Raw genomic sequence first — 19,530 nt, 5'->3', positions numbered from 1 at the left:
AATACGTGATTCGTAGTCATAGTTTTTACACGCAGACCACAAAAAACCAGAAACTTTGCATCCTCACACAAAGTACCTACCTGTTTTTTATTTTTTATTTTATATTTATCTTAAAAATCGTTAAGGTATGCAGATCTGTTCACTATATATTTCTTATCTTATACATCCGATTATTCGGAGATTACGAACTGGATAAGATTATTGTTCAGCCCCATTCATGAAAGGAATGAAGTCTTCGGCACAGCCGAAGACAGTCCCGTTCTTACTTGTTTTTCTTGCGTTTTCGATATGGCTCACCTCCAGCTGGAAATCGCTGTGGTTTTGTTTCTGTTATTGCCTGTTCGTTTTTTATTTTATTTATGAAATTAAATATGTTAGGGTGTATCCCAAATGCATTTCGAATGGCGTTGTGCCACCCTTCTATAGCATTATTTGTTCGGGCTTCACCCAATTTGGTGATATTATACATATTCCATAATTCGATGGGATATAACTTCTTCCGACGTTGCTGTGTTCCAGGAAGTGGCAATCCAATATAAGTTACCTCGAAATAATTTAATAAGTTTTTTATTTCGGATTTGTATTCCTTATCGTCGTTATCCACATAAAATTCCAGTTCAGATATCAATCCGAATGCATCGATCACCATTTCCTCTGGAACAAATGCAAGTGCTAGTAAATATTTTAAGTTCATCGCGAAAATTGAACAATTTTTATAACGCGTTTGCAGCCCTATTGATTGGATATGTCTCCAAATGTTTTTGGAAAAGTGGAAAAAACATCCATGAACCAATGCTTCGGGAAACGAGTTTTTTACTGAATTAATTGCCGCCTTCGCGAAATCCAACATCACATATTTAGGTTTAAAAGGGTTATAGGATTTATTATTAGGGTTTTTCGGAACGAAATTTAACGGCGTTATTATGTATAGCGCAATGGGACGCGAAGAGTCACTTTCACCCAAGTGAAACCAAAATCGTATCATATAAGAGCATTCATTCACTTCGGTAACTCTCAGTGACTATCGGTGACTGCAGGTGATTGTCTTACGTTTTTTGGTATTATTTAGCGACGCAAAGTGTCACGAACACTCATTTTTGCTGTCAAAATATTCACTTGCTTCTGGGTCGCGTTTGCTTCATTCACTACATTTTTTTATTGTCGTTTTTTTTATCATTTTTGAGTAAAAACTGAAGAATCTTCACATTTCGTGAAAAAAAGATCGACATTTTCCATAGACAGCTGATAAAGGTTATATTTAGAGCTTCGTTCAATGTGGATGCATATTTCATTAAACTTTACAGGAATAAAAAAACAAACATAAGCGAAACCTATAAAAATTATAGTCAGGGACCTAAACTGTTATTACTTTTGTAATAAAAGTCTTTCAGAAAAAATTATTGGAGGTATGGGCTAGAAGGTTCAATGTGGTCATTATAAATCATTCACGAGATGGTCGAGCTTGTACGTTAATGGTGCTTGTTACCGGAACATACCGGATATATATCCGGTAAAGGACCATCAATCCTCATTTTCTTCAAACAGCAAAGTTCAAACAGCAAGTTTCCTTGGCTCATTGATGACAATTTGTGATCGGTCGCACCTATTGGACAATATATATACAACAACATTGTCTTTACCGTTAATACAACAAAGAAGGTGCTGTGACTAAAATGCGTAGTAGGTATGGAGGTAAAAAACTTCAACGGAGTTCATACTATAACTAAAATGCTCTTTCCGGTGGAACCGGGATTTGCCCATAACCGTAAAAGCCAATTGGACCTGTGGACTGTTCTGCAATCACAATAACAACTATTGAATAATCCCGCCTTTTGGATGAACTATTATTTTACCAACAACAACAAAACAATGAAATAAATATAAAAATTAACCTTTTCCTGAAAATACTTAGCCATGTCTCTTATAAGCGCTGCATATGATTTGGCTGCTTTGGTTGTAATTCTCCAAATAGCTGCTCAGCTAACTCACCATCTTTCCAACATTTACGATTACGCTCGCATCTGCATTAGCTTTGAACCAACTCTACTCTATTAATTCTCCGGGCAAAGGTTCTTCGTTATTGTAAAAGCAAATAAGTTCTGAAAGTTTTTGTTTTAATTTGTAGCTAACTTCCACACCCTTTTGTTTCATAAAATTGTATACCACTATAGCATCCGTCACCTGTGAGTGTAGTATCAGACGTTGCAGGCTGTCAGCATCAAGCTCTGAGTCTTCAGTGTAAATAATTTTAGGAGCAATAGCTTCAATAAAGGGTTCAGCTTCATGATGCTGTTAAAACAAAGTAGCTGTTAAATAGCGTCTAATGAAATATATATTCCACTTATGTACATTAAAAACTTGACGATGATGTTCTCTAATAAACTTATGTTCTACTCGCAGCCAGTTTAAAAACACTACTCGAAAAGGCTGCAAGCATGCCAAAACACTGGAATTGCCACGGAATGTACCATATTAAATAGTTATGCAAAAGAGCATATCAAAAACTGTTTACTTTTTTGCTGATTTGCCGGAAACCGACACCCTAGCAAGCTACTGGTTAATATTCGGCACTTTTAAAAACACAATCAATATTATTGAAATCATTTAGTACTGTTTTTTATTTATTTACACTTGTCAGGTGTTTCCCTGTAATATTGCCAGCTCGTTAAAACGATGTTATTCCGAAAAAATTGCACTGCAAACTTTTCCGAAATAACAAAAGTAATAAGTGGCTTGACAGTCTCAGTGAATACTCAGTGAATACGTAGTGACTACGTAAGAGAACGAACGCGAACGAATACGAATTCTGGGTGAATGTGAATGTGAGTGAATGCGACGCAAACATTCACGGTGACATACATAATAAGGGCCTAAAGCACGTGTTCGCCTGACGGTGCGCATCATTTGATCGACTGAAGGGAGAATCGGTCTAACAGCTGTATTTGCATTTGATATAATCTGTCCTACAATATCTCTCGAGGTACTACACTCTTCCGCAGCCTTCCGTTTTAAGTCTTTTGCCAATCGATAACATTCCACTTTCCTAGCATCTGGTGCATGTAAATGTATGCCTGTTATATTCATGTTGTCATTATTTTCACCTGGTTCCACGTTGTTATATGGAATTAATCTCGCACCACAATTCGATTCACGTTTTTTACTAAAACATATTCACGAAAGTGAAAAAACTTCAAATTTTGTGAATTAGAATCAAGTTCTTACTTGCTACAGAAAAAATAATCTGTTTCATTATATGACCTATCGAATGTATATTCAAATCCATCTAAGAAAATGTTAGGATGTTTGTTCTTATGACTTATAATGCTGTCCATTTTGATAATACGTGTTAACTAATTTTAAATCACATTGATATGCATTCGAGCTCGTAGTAAATAAATATCGTAGTGGTTCGATTATGAGAAAAATTGTTCTCGAAAACTGTAAAACAGAGTAGGTGAGAGATTTTCGAAGACGAATAAAAAAAAATCTATTAAGCTTTGCCCTCGTCTTCTCCTCGCCCAATAGCTTGTGTATCAAAGCGCATATATTTACAAAGTCACCTGTTTTAGTAGTGACAATAGCCGCTTTTTTTTTGCTAGAGGAAATAAAACGCTAGGTATATTAGCGAATTGCATTGAAAGCAACAAAACAAAGTAAGCTAGTTCAGTTGGCTAAGCGGTTTGGTTGAGTGTCTAAAACGTACTGTTCCAGAAGTAGAAATGTCAAAGCAGCTTAAAAAACGTACCAATTAGCTGATAAACTTCCACCTTTAGGGTTCCTCTATGATGAGACTGTTTACCTAGTTGAAGCGTTTTTTCAAGCTCGTTTGCAAAAAAAGCAATTCATGTTTTTATGCCAGCGTACATTTGTATTCACATACGTACAATAATGAATGGAAAGCAATGGTAAACAAAATTTATGCACTGATCAAATTAAGCACTGGGGGGAGTGCAGACTAAAATCAAGTAAATGCATTCTTACGTATGCATGGAAGAATGTATATCCATATAGGTATGAAAAATTACAATAACACGAAAAAGTGATAATAAAAAATAAAGTCAGTGATTATATATTAAAAATGTATTAGTAGTTTATACTGAAATTCATATATGATGAATTTCATATCAAAGGCTGAAAAAAACGTACATTTTGAACCCGACACCCTCAGAGTTTGATGAAATTTTGCATGGGGTTACATCTTACCCACCCAAACACAACCTCATTTTTTGTGGCCGTGGCAAGGTATCGAAATATCCGAAAATATTAGAAAAATGACGATAATAGGTACTTTTAAAGTGTGATTACTACGGAATGGCTTTACCGATTTCAAAGATCTTCATACCATTAGAAAGGTATTGAAATAAGCTTTCAAAAAGATACACTGTAAAAATTTTTTAGTACACTGAAAAAAAAAATTTTTTTAAATAAAATTTAAAACTGAAAAAACACTTCAAAGATCAAGCGATTTTGAAAAATAAAATTTTATTTTGGAAAGGTCTATTTAATATATATAACATATCTGAAAAATAAAATGGGGTTTTTTTTTTTAATTTATTTAAGTAAATTCATCTCTGGGGTGGGGCCGTGTGTAGAAGTCCACGAAAGTGGGGAAAGCTTCTGACCGCCATTCACCTGGGAATGGCCAGAGCGATTCTTTTGCATGCGGTTCAAGCAGCTCACTACTGCCGGTCGCTTGCGGCCAAGTATCCTCTGGGTAGCCGCTAAACACCCGTTTAGCGGTGAGGTAATGTGAGAAGGCGACAACCTGGCTAGGCCACTCTGACATAATCGGTTTAAGGGCTAGCCGGGGGAGATTTCATCGGCAGCGTCTGTACACCTCTAGGTGCGGCTGCAAGCGGGCGTCTGTCTTGGAGCAAGCGGCTCGCTATATAAACGTGCCAAGTAATATTTTCACCCCCGCTGAGCGGGTTGTTCGCTGGGCTTGGGACCCGCCACGTAAAACCATACTCCAATGAAATATAACAACAAGCTTCGGATAAATACACTCTCTATTGATGACGACCATGGCAAACGTTTGAAGGACAATGAATTGAGGGCATGCACCTGGAACGTCCGCTCCCTGAATGGGATTGGTGCAGATGCCCGGCTGGTTGATGTCCTCGTCAAAGCAAAATCTGACATCACCGCCATCCAAGAAATGCGTTGGACGAAGCAAGGAAGAAAGAAGATCAAAAATTGTGACATATATTGGAGTGGCCATGCGAATAAGCGCAGTTTCGGCGTCGGATTCGTGGTGGGAGAGAGACTTTGTCGCCAAGTGCTGGCGTTCACGCCTGTGGACGAGCGTCTCGCCGCTATTCGAATAAAAGCAAAATTTTTTAATATATCATTCATCTGCGCCCATGCGCCGACAGAGGAGAAAGACGATGAGTTGAAAGACACTTTTTATGAACAATTAGAACGCACATACGAGCGCTGCCCCCGTCATGATATAAAAGTCGTGCTTGGCGACTTTAACGCCAGGGTGGGCAAAGAAGGTGTTTTTGGCCCTACAGTCGGAAAGTTCAGCCTACACAATGAAACTTCTCCTAACGGACTGAGGCTGATTGACTTTGCCGGTGCTCGAAACATGGTCATATCAAGCACGAGGTTCATGCATAAAAAGATACATCAAGCTACATGGCTGTCTCCTGATCGAAATACTCGCAATCAGATCGATCACGTTGTGATAGACGGACGGCATGCCTCCAGTGTTTTAGATGTGCGAACGATCCGAGGACCTAACATCGATTCGGACCATTATCTCGTTGCAGCCAAAATACGCGCCCGCCTCAACGCGGCTAAAAACAAGGAACAAAAAACACAAGGAAAGCTAGACGTCGAAAAGCTTCAATCACAATAGACTGCCAATGATTTCGCAACTCGACTCTCACACCTGCTCTCTGAGGGCACAACTCATCCTGAAGGAATACAGGAGCAGTGGGAGCATATCTCCAAAGCACTTCATACTGCCGCCGAGGAAAAAATTGGTTACCGGCGGCCACGAAAAAACAACTGGTATGATGAAGAATGCCGCGTTGCAACCGAAAGAAAAGACGCTGCCTACAGGGCTACGTTAAAAGCGAGCGCGACAAGAGGAGTGTGTGAACGCTATCGTGAGTTGAAAAGGGAAGCGAGACGCCTTTTCAGGAAGAAAAAAGCAGAAGCAGAAAGGCGTGAGTGCGAGGAGCTTGAGCTGCTAGCCACCAGGAATAACGCCCGAAAATTCTACCAAAAAATACGGCGACAGACGGAAGGTTTTAAGACCGGGGCAAACTTCTGTAGGAATGAAAACGGCGACCTTGTAACTGATGTCCAGAGAGTGCTTAGATTATGGAGGGAACACTTCTCTGCTCTCCTAAATGGAGGCAGCAATTCACCGCGCAGAGATGAAGAACCCGATCCCGCAATCGATGATGATGGAATATATGTCCCCCCGCCCGATTATGACGAAGTTAGAATAGCAATAACCAGATTGAAAAACAACAAGGCCGTGGGCGCTGATGGATTGCCTGCGGAGCTATTCAAGTTCGGCGGCGAGGAGTTGGTAAGGCGCATGCAGCAGCTTCTTAGCAAAATATGGGCGGACGAAAGCATGCCCGACGGTTGGAATCTAAGTGTTCTTTGCCCAGTCCACAAGAAGGGGGATACTGCAAAATGCACCAACTATCGTGGAATCAGCCTCCTTAATATCGCATATAAGGTCCTTTCAAGTGTATTGTGCGAAAGATTGAAGCCCACCGTGAACCGGCTGATTGGACCTTATCAGTGCGGCTTCAGACCTGGTAAATCTACCATCGACCAGATTTTCACAATACGCCAAATCTTGGAAAAAACCCGTGAAAAAGAATCGACACACATCACCTCTTCGTCGACTTTAAAGCCGCCTTCGACAGCACGAAAAGGAGCTGCCTATATGCCGCTATGTCTGAATTTGGTTTCCCCGCAAAAATTATACGGCTGTGCAAAATGACGTTGAGCAACACCATCAGCTCAGTCAGAATTGGGAAGGACCTCTCCGAGCCGTTCGAAACTAAACGAGGTTTCAGACAGGGTGACCTCCTATCGTGCGATTTCTTTAATTTGATGCTGGAGAAAATTATACTAGCTGCAGAACTTAACCGCACTATAAAAGCGTGCAATTACTGGCATATGCTGATGACATTGATATCATCGGCCTAAACACCCGCGCTGTTAGTTCTGCTTACTCCAAGCTGGAAAAAGAAGCGGTAAAGATGGGTTTGATGGTGGATGAGGACAAAACGAAGTACCTGCTGTCATCGAGCAAAGAGTCAGCGCATATGCGCCTTGGCAACCACGCTACTCTTGGCAGCCATAATTTCGAAATAGTAAAAGACTTCGTTTATTTGGGAACCAGCATCAACACTAGCAACAACATCAGCACTGAAATCCAGCGAAGAATCAATCTTGCCAATAAATGCTACTTTGGACTAGGTAGGCAATTGAAAAGTAAAGTCCTCTCTCGGCGAACGAAAATCATACTCTACAAGTCACTTATCGTACCCGTCCTGCTATATGGGGCAGAAGCATGGACCATGACAACAGCAGATGAATCGGCTTTGGGAGTGTTCGATAGAAAAGTTCTTCGAAAGATTTATGGACCTCTACGCGTTGGCGATGGCGAGTACCGAAGAAGATTTAATGATGAGCTGTACGAGCTATACGCAGACATCAACATAGTCCAGCGAATTAAAACGCAGCGGCTGCGCTGGCTAGGCCATGTTATGCGAATGAAAGATGATGCTCCGGCCAAGAAAGTGTTTCTATCGGAACCCGCCTATGGAAGCAGAGGTAGAGGGCGGCCCCCACTCCGTTGGAAGGACCAGGTGGAAAACGATTTAAACTCCCTTGTTGTGACCAATTGGCGCCGGTTGGCGGAGCGAAAGAGCGACTGGCGCGCCTTGTTGGACGGCCATAACCGTTTAGACGGTTAAGCGCCAATTAAGTAAGTAAGTAAGTAAGTAAATGCATCTCTTGGTTACTTTCTCATATTTGGATATCACGTGTAAATTAATCAACCAATTTGAAAAATTTTTATACCGTTAGAAAGGTATTAAAATCACCTTTGAAAACATATACTGTAAAGATTCTATATTACACTGAAAGAAAAAAAAATTTTTAATTTTTTTCTACATTTTTTTTCAAACTGGGAAAACACTTCAAAGACCAACCGATTTAAAAAAAAAATTTTTTAGAAAGGTCGCTTTAATATAAAAGCTAGAATGGTGTTTTTTTTCTTTTAAAAAAATTTATAAGTAAAACCATCTCTTGTTAACTTTTTTTTTATTTTGCTATTATTGTGTGACAAAAAAGGTACCTAGCTATACTTTGGAAGTTATACAGATACAGATACTATGACTAAGTATTCTAATAGATTCGAACAAGAATCGTATTATCAAATTTTTCAGACACGCACAATAAATAGACATACACTTAATAAAGTTAATTTTTTATTTTTAATTATTTAGATTTAATATACAACTTTGCGCAGCTCATACTGCTGATTTTCGGAATATTTGCTTACTTTTAGTGATGTTTCATCTAAAGGTACAAAAGAATGGAAGCTTTGAGTTCCCGTAAAAGTTTTGGCATTTTTGTATCTTGAAAGTAGCTCTTCTTTTATTTTGTTGTATTCATCAGCGTCTGCGTAAGCAACTTCTATGGAGGTGTTATACGTTTGTGAAGCCCAATGATAAAGGTCCTCCGCCGTTTGAATTTGATTTTTATTTGCCATGCTATAATTCCGAGCGCCTCTTTTTAATGTCCCACCTATACCATCACATGCAGATTTTCCATGGCTAGTTGCGTAAAAGTGCCACTCAGCGAATATTTCGAAATCAATTTTATGATGACATAAATTAATTAAGTAGTATTTGTTTTTGTACTGTGCTCCTGCACCATCTGACACGTAGATAATTTTCGTAATTGAATTGCTTATATTAGTCTTAACAAAATTAATCATTTTTGAAATATATAGATGAACTGCTATGCTATCATGGATATTACAATCGGATATTATGGCAAAGGTTCTATGAATTAAATTATCGTTATCTTTGTAATAAATAATATATATAATAATATAGTAATATTATAATATTATAATAATAGATATATAATATACCAACCTGGGTCGATTTATTAACCTATATCGCGCCATCGATTTTTCGATAGGTTTTGAGCTCAGGAAAAAAAAGTTCTACTACGCATACCCAAAAAAACATATATGTAATACTCCCATGTATATTATTAATAGAAAATGCTCGCAATGTGTTTTGAATTCGAAATCAAAACAAGACAGCCTATAAAATTTTTGTGATTGTAGCAGCGTAAGTGTGACAAGACAAAATTCAAATTTAGGTACATTCGATTATTGAATACAAAAACAAAAACGTTTAAACAGCAATATATCGGCACTCTGATGTTTGGAAATGTACCTAGCCTTTTGTAGCAATATAGGAGTATTAAATATATGCTGAAAATATATCAAAAATGAAAAACCAAACATTTGAGTAATCAGAAGGCAGAAAGACTTAAACTTAAAATTTGGAAAATAATCAGACGGCTGAAAAAAAAAATTCAGAAGTTAAATTTCAGAAGTCAAAATCAGAAAGTAATCAGACAGCAAAAAAACATAAAATTTTGCGCAAAATTTAATGTTTTTTTGCTGTCTGATTACTTTCTGAATTTTGACTTCTGAAATTTGACTTCTGAATTTTGACTTCTGAAATTTGACTTCTGAAATTTGACTTCTGAAAATTGACTTCTGCAATTTTGATTTCTGAATTTTTGTTTCTGAGTTTTGACTTCTGAATTTTTGCTTTCTGAAAAAAGAGTTCTGACTAATGTTTTCTGAAAAAATGTGTTTCTGAATTTTTGTTTTCTGAATTTATGGGGAGAACCCTCGAAAAGGCGACCACCTATACAACTACCACCACTCCCTTTTAAAACCCTCATTAATACCTTGAATTTGATACCCATATCGTACAAACACATTCTAGAGTCACCCCTGGTCCACCTTAATGGCGATATCTCGAAAAGGCGTCCACCTATAGAACTAAACCCCACGCCCTTTTGAAATACTCATTAACACCTTTCGTTTGATACCCATATTGTACAAACGCATTCTAGAGTCACCCCTGGTCCACCTTTATGGCGGTATCTCGAAAAGGCGTCCACCTATAGAACTAAGGCCCACTCCCTTTTCAAATGTTCATTAACCCCTTTCACTTGATACCCATATCGTACAAACAAATTCTAGGGTCACCCCTGTTCCACCTTAATGGCAATATCTCGAAACGGCGTCCACCTATGGAACTAAGGATCACTCCCTTTTAAAATACTCATTAACACCTTTCATTTGATACACATGTCATACAAACACATTCCAGGATTACCCTCGGTTCATTTTCCTACATGGTTATTTTCCCTTATGTTGTCCCCATAGCTCTCAACTGAGTATGTAATGTTCGGTTACACCCGAACTCAACCTTCCTTACTTGTTAATCTTGTGTTGTTGTAGAAGGTCCTGCTACTGTTATATAAACTCTTTTTAATTGAAAATTATTTTCTATTTTTTAGTTCCGTTAGCTATAAAAGCGTGCTTTTTAGTTTTCTTAAACTATTATTTAGTTTTTACACTGTGTTTGAGGGCCACGCCCACTTCACAGTTTTTTTCAAGCTTGCTGGTAACAAAGAATTCAACTAAGATATACAGTCAAATGAAATTGATATAATGGAGCAAAGTTCGAAAGTTAGAAAATGTTTGAAAATGGGTGTGGCACCGCCACTTTTTTAGTAAATCTCCCTCATTCATATACATTGAAAATCAATGAGGTAAATCCTCGCCTAATTAATATTAATAAACAATTTTGGTAAATTCTATGTCTATGGTCTAGAGCCCTTTTGTGGGCTCACAGAGGCACATACTAGGAAAGCCATAAGTAACTGGGAATCAAAACAGTTCAGACAACGCTGGATTGAATGCCCAGGGCAAAGACAGACCAATAATATAATTAAAAGTTATAGGATGAAAAATGTTTATTTAAGTTCAAAGATACCAGATAATGCCTGCGTTATTTGGCCAGATATACGTATTTCAATTAAAAAGATTAAAAAGTCAAATGCAGGAGAAATAATATTTGAAGCAGTCCGGTTTAAAAATGTCCATCCTTTCTTTACAGCTCCATTCACTTCACTAGCTCTAGGAATAGCACTTTCGGATTCATTATCTGAAGAAATTGAAGAATTTAAAGCGGATGATGTAGCATATAAATTAATGTTGCTTCCTTCTTCACAAAATTTTCTACTATTGCCTTTATTAAATAGCTGCACTTTTTAATAGATAACAAAAAACAAAACGAATATAAAAAAATATAATATAAAAAAATATATAATATAAAAAATATAATATAAAAAAAATATAATATAAAAAATGTAATATAAAAAAAATATAATATAAAAAATATAATATAAAAAAAATATAATATAAAAAATATAATATAAAAAAAATATAATATAAAAAATATAATATAAAAAATATAATATAAAAAAACGAAATATATGAAAATGACTCAGCAACAACCAAATAAGATAAGACAATTTGACTTCAAAGAGAATGAAATAATATTTTGTGAGTATTGCAATATTTTGCTTCTAACTCTTCATATCTGATTGATAATTTTTAAAATAATTCTACAGATGACTCGCAAATTCAACGCGAAAACAACTATAGCGGCAGCAGCAATAACAACAACTACCTCAAAACCAATAACAATACCAACTTCCCCAACAGCAATAGCATTGACAAAACTTGTGAAAGGTGCAAATCTTTGGAGGCTAAAATTGACGATTTGAACACCAAATTTGACAACATGCTAGGTATTTTTTTAATAAAATTTTGATGCAAATAATTTTAAAAATGATTATTTTCCAGATTACCAAAAAAAAATGATGGAAGTTCAGGCAAAGCAAGGCGCCCAATTAAGCGTTCTTGCTAATAAGGACGCAGATTTGAGGAATTTGAGCAAACTATTCCCTATAAAAACCATTGAGGAAATGGAAAGCGTCAATAACGCCATAAATGAGGTGAACATCAATGAATATGTAAGTTTAATAATTGATTTATTGTAAATTCCACTAATAATTATGAATTAATATTTCAGATTAACGCAATAAAACACTTATTAAAGAACCTGAAAAGCACTTTGAGGAAATTATCTCCAGATCTATGTGCAACGAAGTCAATGTAGGCGGCGTCCATGGCAAGATTTGTCTAAAAAAATATACTTCCTTGTATGATGCTATTATAAGTACGTATATAAATTAATTTTTGTTTAAATATATTCTTCAATTTATTTTATTTTTAATAACAGGTGGACAGTCGGCGACGTCAGAAAAGCCCGATAAGCAACTATCGAAATGCCTCCACATTGTTAAAAAAAGGCTGTATAGATTGACCACAGTTAATAAACTAAAAATCGGAAATAATTAATATAATTAACACTATAGACTTTTTATCTATTTTTATTATAAAAATATCTTTTTCCTTTCTGAAAATGTGATTACCTTTTCCTTTAATTTTTGAAATCATTATCTGAGAATTGTTTTTTTTTTAAATCATTATTATAAATTATACTTAGTTTTTAGATGAGAAGACTTTAAATGTTTAAATTAAACGAAAGGTGATGAATAAAATCAAAAACCGTATAGGTTATATATATCAAAATATAAAAAAACCAAAATAAAAAACGAGCAATTTTCATTTTTAGAAAAATATATATTGCAGACCAAAGTAGGTAGGTATTATGCAGTCCGATTGGTCTATGCATAAGACAGTCAATTGCATAGACCAAAGTAAATATCTTTTATGCAGTTCGATTGGTCTATCAATGAGACTGTCTTATGCATAGACCAGAAAAGGCACTATTTGTATAGTCCATTTGGTCTAGCATCTGACTGTATTATGTATAGACCAAACCGTCTATCTTTGGTCTGGACTATACACGGCATGAATGGTATAATGGTAGACCAAGCCTAGGACATGCTCCGTGTAAATTGGTCCCATGATTTTACATGAGATTGGTCTAGACTTGATCCAGTAGTAAGGCAACGAAAGACTGTCTTTTATACAGTCTTAGACCAGACTCACTTTTTGCAGGGAAATTACGAATAGGTATACATATATGTAGATCAATTACTAGGGTAAACAAGTAGAACATTTTACAAGGAGAAATATCTGGAATATCCCAACGATGCAGAAGACAAAGATGTCTTTCATCCTGATGGCGAGGAGACAACAAGAAAAATTGAGGAGAAAACCGAAACATCGCAGACAGTTACGAGCACAGACTTGAACATGATTTTGGCGGCAATATCTGCTTAAACATCGACAGTGTCATCTCAACTGGCAGAACAGAAGACATATATGTCATCTCAACTGCAGGAACAGAAGACATATATGACATCACAAATGTCATCTCAACTAGAATCACAGGAGACACGCATAAAATCACAGATTGAAGCTCAAGGAACGCGTATTTCAGAAATGTTGACACAGATTACATCGAAGATTGAAGCACAAGAAACACGTATAACAGAAATTTCATCACAAATATCCACAAATATGGCATCTCAACTGGAAGAACAGAAGACATATATGATATCTCAGTTGGCTCAGCAGTTGAAAGCGCAAGAGGATCGCATATCATCGCAGTTGGAGGGTTTTAGTGAACGACAAGATAAAATGGAGGCTGAGATGGATGCTTTGAATGATCGGATTCAGGAGTTACAATTGAACCGTCCAATCACTTCAGCGTCTACTCTGAAGGTAAAATCACCAACGTTTGATTGTTCTGTTCCTTTCCAGGTATTTAAGCTTCAATTTGAGAAGACGTCAGCAGCGAACAACTGGAATACCGAAGATAAAGTTGCAGCATTGTTCGTTGCTTTAAAAGAACCAGCTGCTGAGATCCTACAGACCATCTCAGAGTACGAACGTAACAGTTACGAATCATTGATGGCTGCTGTAGAACGAAGATACGGAAGCGAACATAGGAAACAGATCTACCAAATAGAATTGCAAAACCGCTACCAAAAAGCTAACGAGACTTTGCAGGAGTTTGCTTCGGACATTGAAAGATTGGTTCATCTTGCAAATGCGGATGCACCCGTGGAATACACGGAAAGAATGAAGATTCAGAGCTTTATAAATGGCATACGGGACGTCGAAACGAAGCGAGCCACATACGCGAACCCAAAGCAAACATTTTCTGAAACGGTATCCCATGCATTGACTCAGGAAACGGCGTCACTATTGAGTAAACCAGCATACAAAGGCCAGAGTGGGTAGATACAATTTTGGAAGTATTGAAGGGATCACAACAGAAAAATGCCGGACTTATGAAATGTTTCAAGTGCGGTAACCCAGGTCACATTGCACGTCATTGCAGTAGCAATTCCAATAGTTCCAACAATGTGGGTGGCCGTAAACGCAGAGCTGAAGGAGATGAGCAAATCTCCAAGTCTACTCAATCGTTAAACTAAAGCGAGTCAGCCGCAAGGGGCGACAGCTGGCTCCCCCAATTGAATGCCCCATAATCTCTATCTCGCAAATCGGAAGAAGGTCAAACAATCTTACTGTAGGAGGACATGTGGATGGAAAGGAACGTTTACTGACTGTAGATACGGGTGCATCTCATTCCATTATTCGAGCGGATTTAGTCAACAAGAAGATAAGACCATTTCATGGAGCAAGATTGCGTACAGCCACTGGAGAAGACACTACGGTCCTAGGAGAAGTAGTATGTGAAGTCGCAATTGGGAACGTCACGGTAGTATACAATTTTATAGTGGCGGAGATTGTTGATGAAATCATAATTGGAGTGGACTTCTTAATCGACCAAGGCATCAAGATCGATATGCAAAGCAAGATGATGCGATATAAGAACATGGATGTGCCACTTAATTTCGGCTACGAGAGAGGCTACAGCAGGAAACGAGTGATGGTGGAAGAGAATCAGCAAATACCACCAAAATCAGAAGCAGTCATCTGGGCAAAGGTTGATGGAGTTGTGGGACAAACAAATTGTGGGTTGTCGAAGCAGCAAACAAATCAACACCGAATGTTCTTGTAGGAAAAACCCTGGCTATGACAAAACAAGGTGGACGTATTCCGATAAGAGTACTCAATGAGTTCAATTCACCAATCAAACTTACCAAACGAGCTATATTGGGAAGATGTCAAGAGGCTGATGTAATTATTAACTGTGAGCAGCTCCAGGAGCACATTCCAACCATCAACAATGATCTTTCAAATGACATCATGGCATGGACGGAGGGGCTAGAGGAAGATTATCAGAGTGAAGCAAAACAACTGCTCCTAAACTACTCGAATATATTTGACCAGGATGGCTCCAAATCAGGCCGCACCAAAGTTGTGAAACATCAAATTGATACTGGAGATGCGAGACTGATCCGTGAAGCTCCTCGTAGTGTTCCATTTGCGAAGCGGGAAGTTTTAAGTCAAATCGTGCGAGAAATGAGCGACAGCGGCGTCATCGAACCATCAGCTAGTCCATGGAGCTCACCCGTGGTATTTGTGAAGAAGAAGGATGGAAAAATGAGGTTTTGCGGGGACTACCGCAAGTTGAACGACGTTACGAAAAAGGATAGCTACCCGTTGCCAAGAATTGACGATACTCTGGACTGCCTATCTGGTACGAAATGGTTTTACACACTGGACTTGAAAAGCGGCTACTGGCAATTGGTGGTGAAGGAGGAAGACAAAGAAAAAACAGCCTTCAGTGTTGGTCATGGTCTTTGGCAATTTACAGTGATGCCTTTTGGACTTTGTAATGCACCAGCTACTTTCGAGAGACTTCTGGATCAGGTATTGAAAGGACTACATTGGAAAACATGCTTGGTGTACCTGGACGACATCATCGTATTGGGCAAGAACTTTGATGAACATCTTAAAAACTTAGAGGAAGTTTTCCAGAGAATAGCTGGCGCTGGTCTAAAACTAAGTCCCAAAAAGTGTTCGTTGTTTAAAAAGGAAGTAAATTATTTGGGTCACAAGGTAACGACAGAGGGCATCTGTACTGCGAATGAAAAAATAGAAGCTGTGAAAGATTGGCCAAGACCACAGAACTTGCATGAATTAAGAAGTTTCCTTGGGCTGTGCACATATTACCGCCGAATTGTACCAAACTTTTCCAGCGTAGCCCATAGCCTTCACGAGCTTACAAGAAAAAATAAAGCTTTTCAGTGGAAAAGGGAGCAAGAAGTGACTTTCCAAACATTGAAAGAGCGGTTGTGCACTGCCCCAATGTTGGCATATCCGATTCCAGGAGCAACGATTATTCTAGATACCGATACGAGTGGATATGCTATAGAAGGCGTTTTATCACAACTGGTCGATGGACAGGAGAAGGTAGTTGCATATTACAGCCGATCAATTAGAAAACCAGAGAGGAACTATTGCGTTACACGGAGAGAGCTATTAGCATTTGTAGAGTGCATTAAACATTTTCATAAATACCTCTACGGGCAGCGTATCCACGCCACGACAAATCACGCAGCGTTGAAATGGCTCCTGCAGTTCCGTAACCCAGAAGGTCAATTGGTACGGTGGATCGAGCGACTACAAAGCTATGACTTTTCCATTGAGCATCGAAAAGGTAGTACCCATGGAAATGCTCATGCAATGTCACGAAGACCATGTAGTTTGGAATGTAAACACTGTTCAAAAGCTGAGGCTAAGGAAGACATTATAGGTGTTCGGCTTATGACTATGACGTGTTCGGATGACTGGGACATGGAACAGCTAAGGAAGTGTCAGCTATAAAATTCAGATCTGTCCCATGTTATGCACGGGCTCGAACGAAATGAGAGACCGAATAAAGAGGAGATGTCAGCAGAAAGTCCTATTGTGAAGTCATATTGGGCCCAGTGGAATAGTTTACAATTGATATCCGGTTGCCTGTATCGAATATGGGAGAGTGAGGATGGCCAGTGCAAGAAGAAACTAATAGTTGTTCCCAGGAAAAGGATTCCTGACGTTCTCAACGAGTTACATAATGGTCCAAGTGGAGGTCATCTGGGAATCACGAAAACGCTCGAGAAGATTAAACAGAGATTCTATTGGGTTGGTTGCCGTCAGTCGGTCACAGAGTGGATTGCGAAATGCGAGGTTTGCAGCAGAGCCAAAGGGCCCAGAACACGAAGTCATGGCCAGATGAAGCAATATAACTCAGGTGCACCGTTTGAAAGGATTGCTTTAGATGTCGCGGGTCCATTTCCTACTAGCAACAGCGGAAACAAATACGTATTGGTGGTTATGGATTATTTTAGCAAATGGCCAGAGGTATACCCAATCCCAAATCAAGAAGCGTAAACAATTGCAGTCTTGATTGTAAATAATTGGGTTGCAAGGTATGGTGTACCAATGGAATTACATTTTGACCAAGGCAGGAATTTTGAATCAGCTGTGTTCCAAGAAATGTGTAAAATACTTGGCATTCGAAAAACACGGACAGCTGCATTGCATCCTCAGTCCGATGGTATGGTGGAACGATTCAATAGAACCTTGGAGGAGCACTTAAGGAAAGTAGTCGACAAGTACCATAAAGAGTGGGATACGCACATACGATTATTTTTGATGGCTTACCGATCGGCAGTGCATGAGACAACGGGCCAAACCCCCGCAAAAGTAATTTTTGGCAATGACCTTCGACTGCCAGCCGATTTGGAGTTTGGGATTAATGCCGATGCGGAGAGAAATGCCAAGAAATCCACTGGTGTCTTGGAAGAAGAGATGAGAGAAATACACGATCTTGTAAGACAACGAACAAAGATTATGAGTGACAAGATGAAAGCCAGATACGATAAAGCAATTAATTCGGAAGGTTTTAAGGAAGGCGATTTGGTGCTGTTATATAACCCACAACGGAAGAAAGGTTTGTCCCCGAAATTGCAGTGTAATTGGGAAGGCCCATACAAAATTTTAAAGCGAATCAACGATGTAGTTTACCGCATACAAACCATCGGCAAACCACGAACCAAAATGAAAGTGGTTCATTTGGAGAGGCTAGCAGCGTTTAGATCAGGAGATTTGTCTGATCGGGACGATCCGACTTAGGTGGAGGGCAGTGTCACGAATATTAGAATCACTAAGTGATACTCACATCACATCGCTAGGGTGATTCTAAGCAGTATGTGCGTAAATAAATACATAGATCATTATGTACACATTACGACAAGCAACATTTACATACACGCAGCGGGAAAATACACATAAACACATTAATCGTCGTTTACCCACATGCATACAAGGCTGCGAAGAGATAACTCACACACAGATGTACATAGTTAGTCAACAGTCAAAGTATTACTCACATATATACACGCATATGCCTATGTGAGAGTCTATAAACTACAAATAGATATACATATATGTAGCTCAATTACTAGGGTAAACAAGTAGAACATTCTACAAGGAGACACATCTGGAATATCCCAACGATGCAGAAAAGATTATAAAAGCGGCAAAAGCGGAGTAGTCTGACTTGAGTTTGATTTAAAACACGATAACAGTTGTGAAGTATAAGTGTTATTCAAAGTAGTCTAATAAAGACCGTTTTGCATAATTAAATATTTGATTTATTTATTCGACAATTTAGCGATACGAACGTAAGAAGCAAGTTGAAAATAATCGGCGTTACAGTAAATTCGTTACAATATATATCCCATACAACCGACTGTTCCGGTAAGAGGATTTTCATCATTTTTGTCGAAATCGATTTTTAGTCCGATTAAGACGATTTTTTCAGACAATTATATATGCCCAATACGTAAGCTTGTGGTAAAAATTGATGTTGCTAGCTGTTAAAATGAGGCAGAAATGGCGCAGAAATGGCAAAAGCCCTCTTATGTATGGGAGGTATATGCTATAGTGGTCCGATCCGGTCAATTCCGACAAATGTCAAATTCCCCATTAAAATATGCCTGCTTACCAAATTTCATCAAGATATCTCAAAAATTGAGGGACTTGTTTGCGTTCAAACAAACAGACAGACGGACATGGCTAAATCAACTCAGCTCGCTCCCTGATCATTTTGGTATACTTATTGGTGGGTCTAACGGAAACATATACATAAAAAATGATTTGGAGCATTGAAAATGAAAAAAATCGATTTCGACCAAAACAACTCCCAAAAACCAAAAAAAAAAAAAAATAAAAATATTTTTTAAAACTGTTAATGCCAACGTTTCTATCGCATAATTTTAAGTGGGATAGGAACTATGAGACAAATTCGTTTTCATCAGCAACACTTTTGCACGTTTCTGAAGAAACTCTTAAAAAAAAACAGGCAAAAAAAATAAATTTTTTCACCAAAACACTCCTTGTTTGAGCGACTGTCGTAGTCGCCAACAGCCAACCCTTCTATTTAATAGAAATTAGGCTGAAGAAAACCTAAACATGAATTTAAATGAATTTACCTGAATTTTATA

At 38.1% G+C, this 19,530-nt stretch overlaps 1 protein-coding gene and 1 long non-coding RNA gene across 2 annotated transcripts; one reads left to right on the top strand and one right to left on the bottom strand.

Annotated features, from left to right (window-relative positions):
• Window positions 1–1,830: 1,830 nt before the first annotated feature.
• On the bottom strand, window positions 1,831–2,563 carry LOC137235995 (uncharacterized). The gene is made up of 3 exons (XR_010948199.1): window positions 2,350–2,563; window positions 2,164–2,289; window positions 1,831–2,099 (listed from the first exon to the last, which is right to left on the bottom strand). It is a non-coding gene; the product is annotated as an uncharacterized lncRNA (long non-coding RNA).
• Window positions 2,564–11,492: 8,929 nt separating this feature from the next.
• Window positions 11,493–12,748, top strand: LOC137235993 (uncharacterized). Its single transcript, XM_067758721.1, has 5 exons — window positions 11,493–11,650; window positions 11,719–11,898; window positions 11,954–12,123; window positions 12,183–12,329; window positions 12,393–12,748. The coding sequence occupies exons 1-4, from the start codon at window positions 11,581–11,583 to the stop codon at window positions 12,267–12,269; spliced, it is 507 nt and encodes a 168-aa protein (XP_067614822.1). The 5' UTR covers window positions 11,493–11,580; the 3' UTR covers window positions 12,270–12,329; window positions 12,393–12,748.
• The last annotated feature ends 6,782 nt before the right edge of the window (window positions 12,749–19,530 follow it).

The sequence above is a fragment of the Eurosta solidaginis genome, unplaced genomic scaffold, assembly GCF_040869045.1.
Source record: "Eurosta solidaginis isolate ZX-2024a unplaced genomic scaffold, ASM4086904v1 ctg00001093.1, whole genome shotgun sequence".
In the NCBI taxonomy this organism is placed as follows: Eukaryota; Metazoa; Arthropoda; class Insecta; order Diptera; family Tephritidae; genus Eurosta; species Eurosta solidaginis.
The sequence above is the reverse complement of the archived record's forward strand: the minus strand, read 5'-3'. Positions and strand labels throughout refer to the sequence as shown.

Coding starts and splice junctions, on each gene's coding strand:
- LOC137235993 (XM_067758721.1), top strand. CDS start 11,581: ATGAAAATGACTCAGCAACAACCAAATAAGATAAGACAATTTGACTTC. Junction 11,899..11,953: donor CAAATTTGACAACATGCTAG/GTATTTTTTTAA, acceptor ATTATTTTCCAG/ATTACCAAAAAAAAATGATG. Junction 12,124..12,182: donor AGGTGAACATCAATGAATAT/GTAAGTTTAATA, acceptor TTAATATTTCAG/ATTAACGCAATAAAACACTT.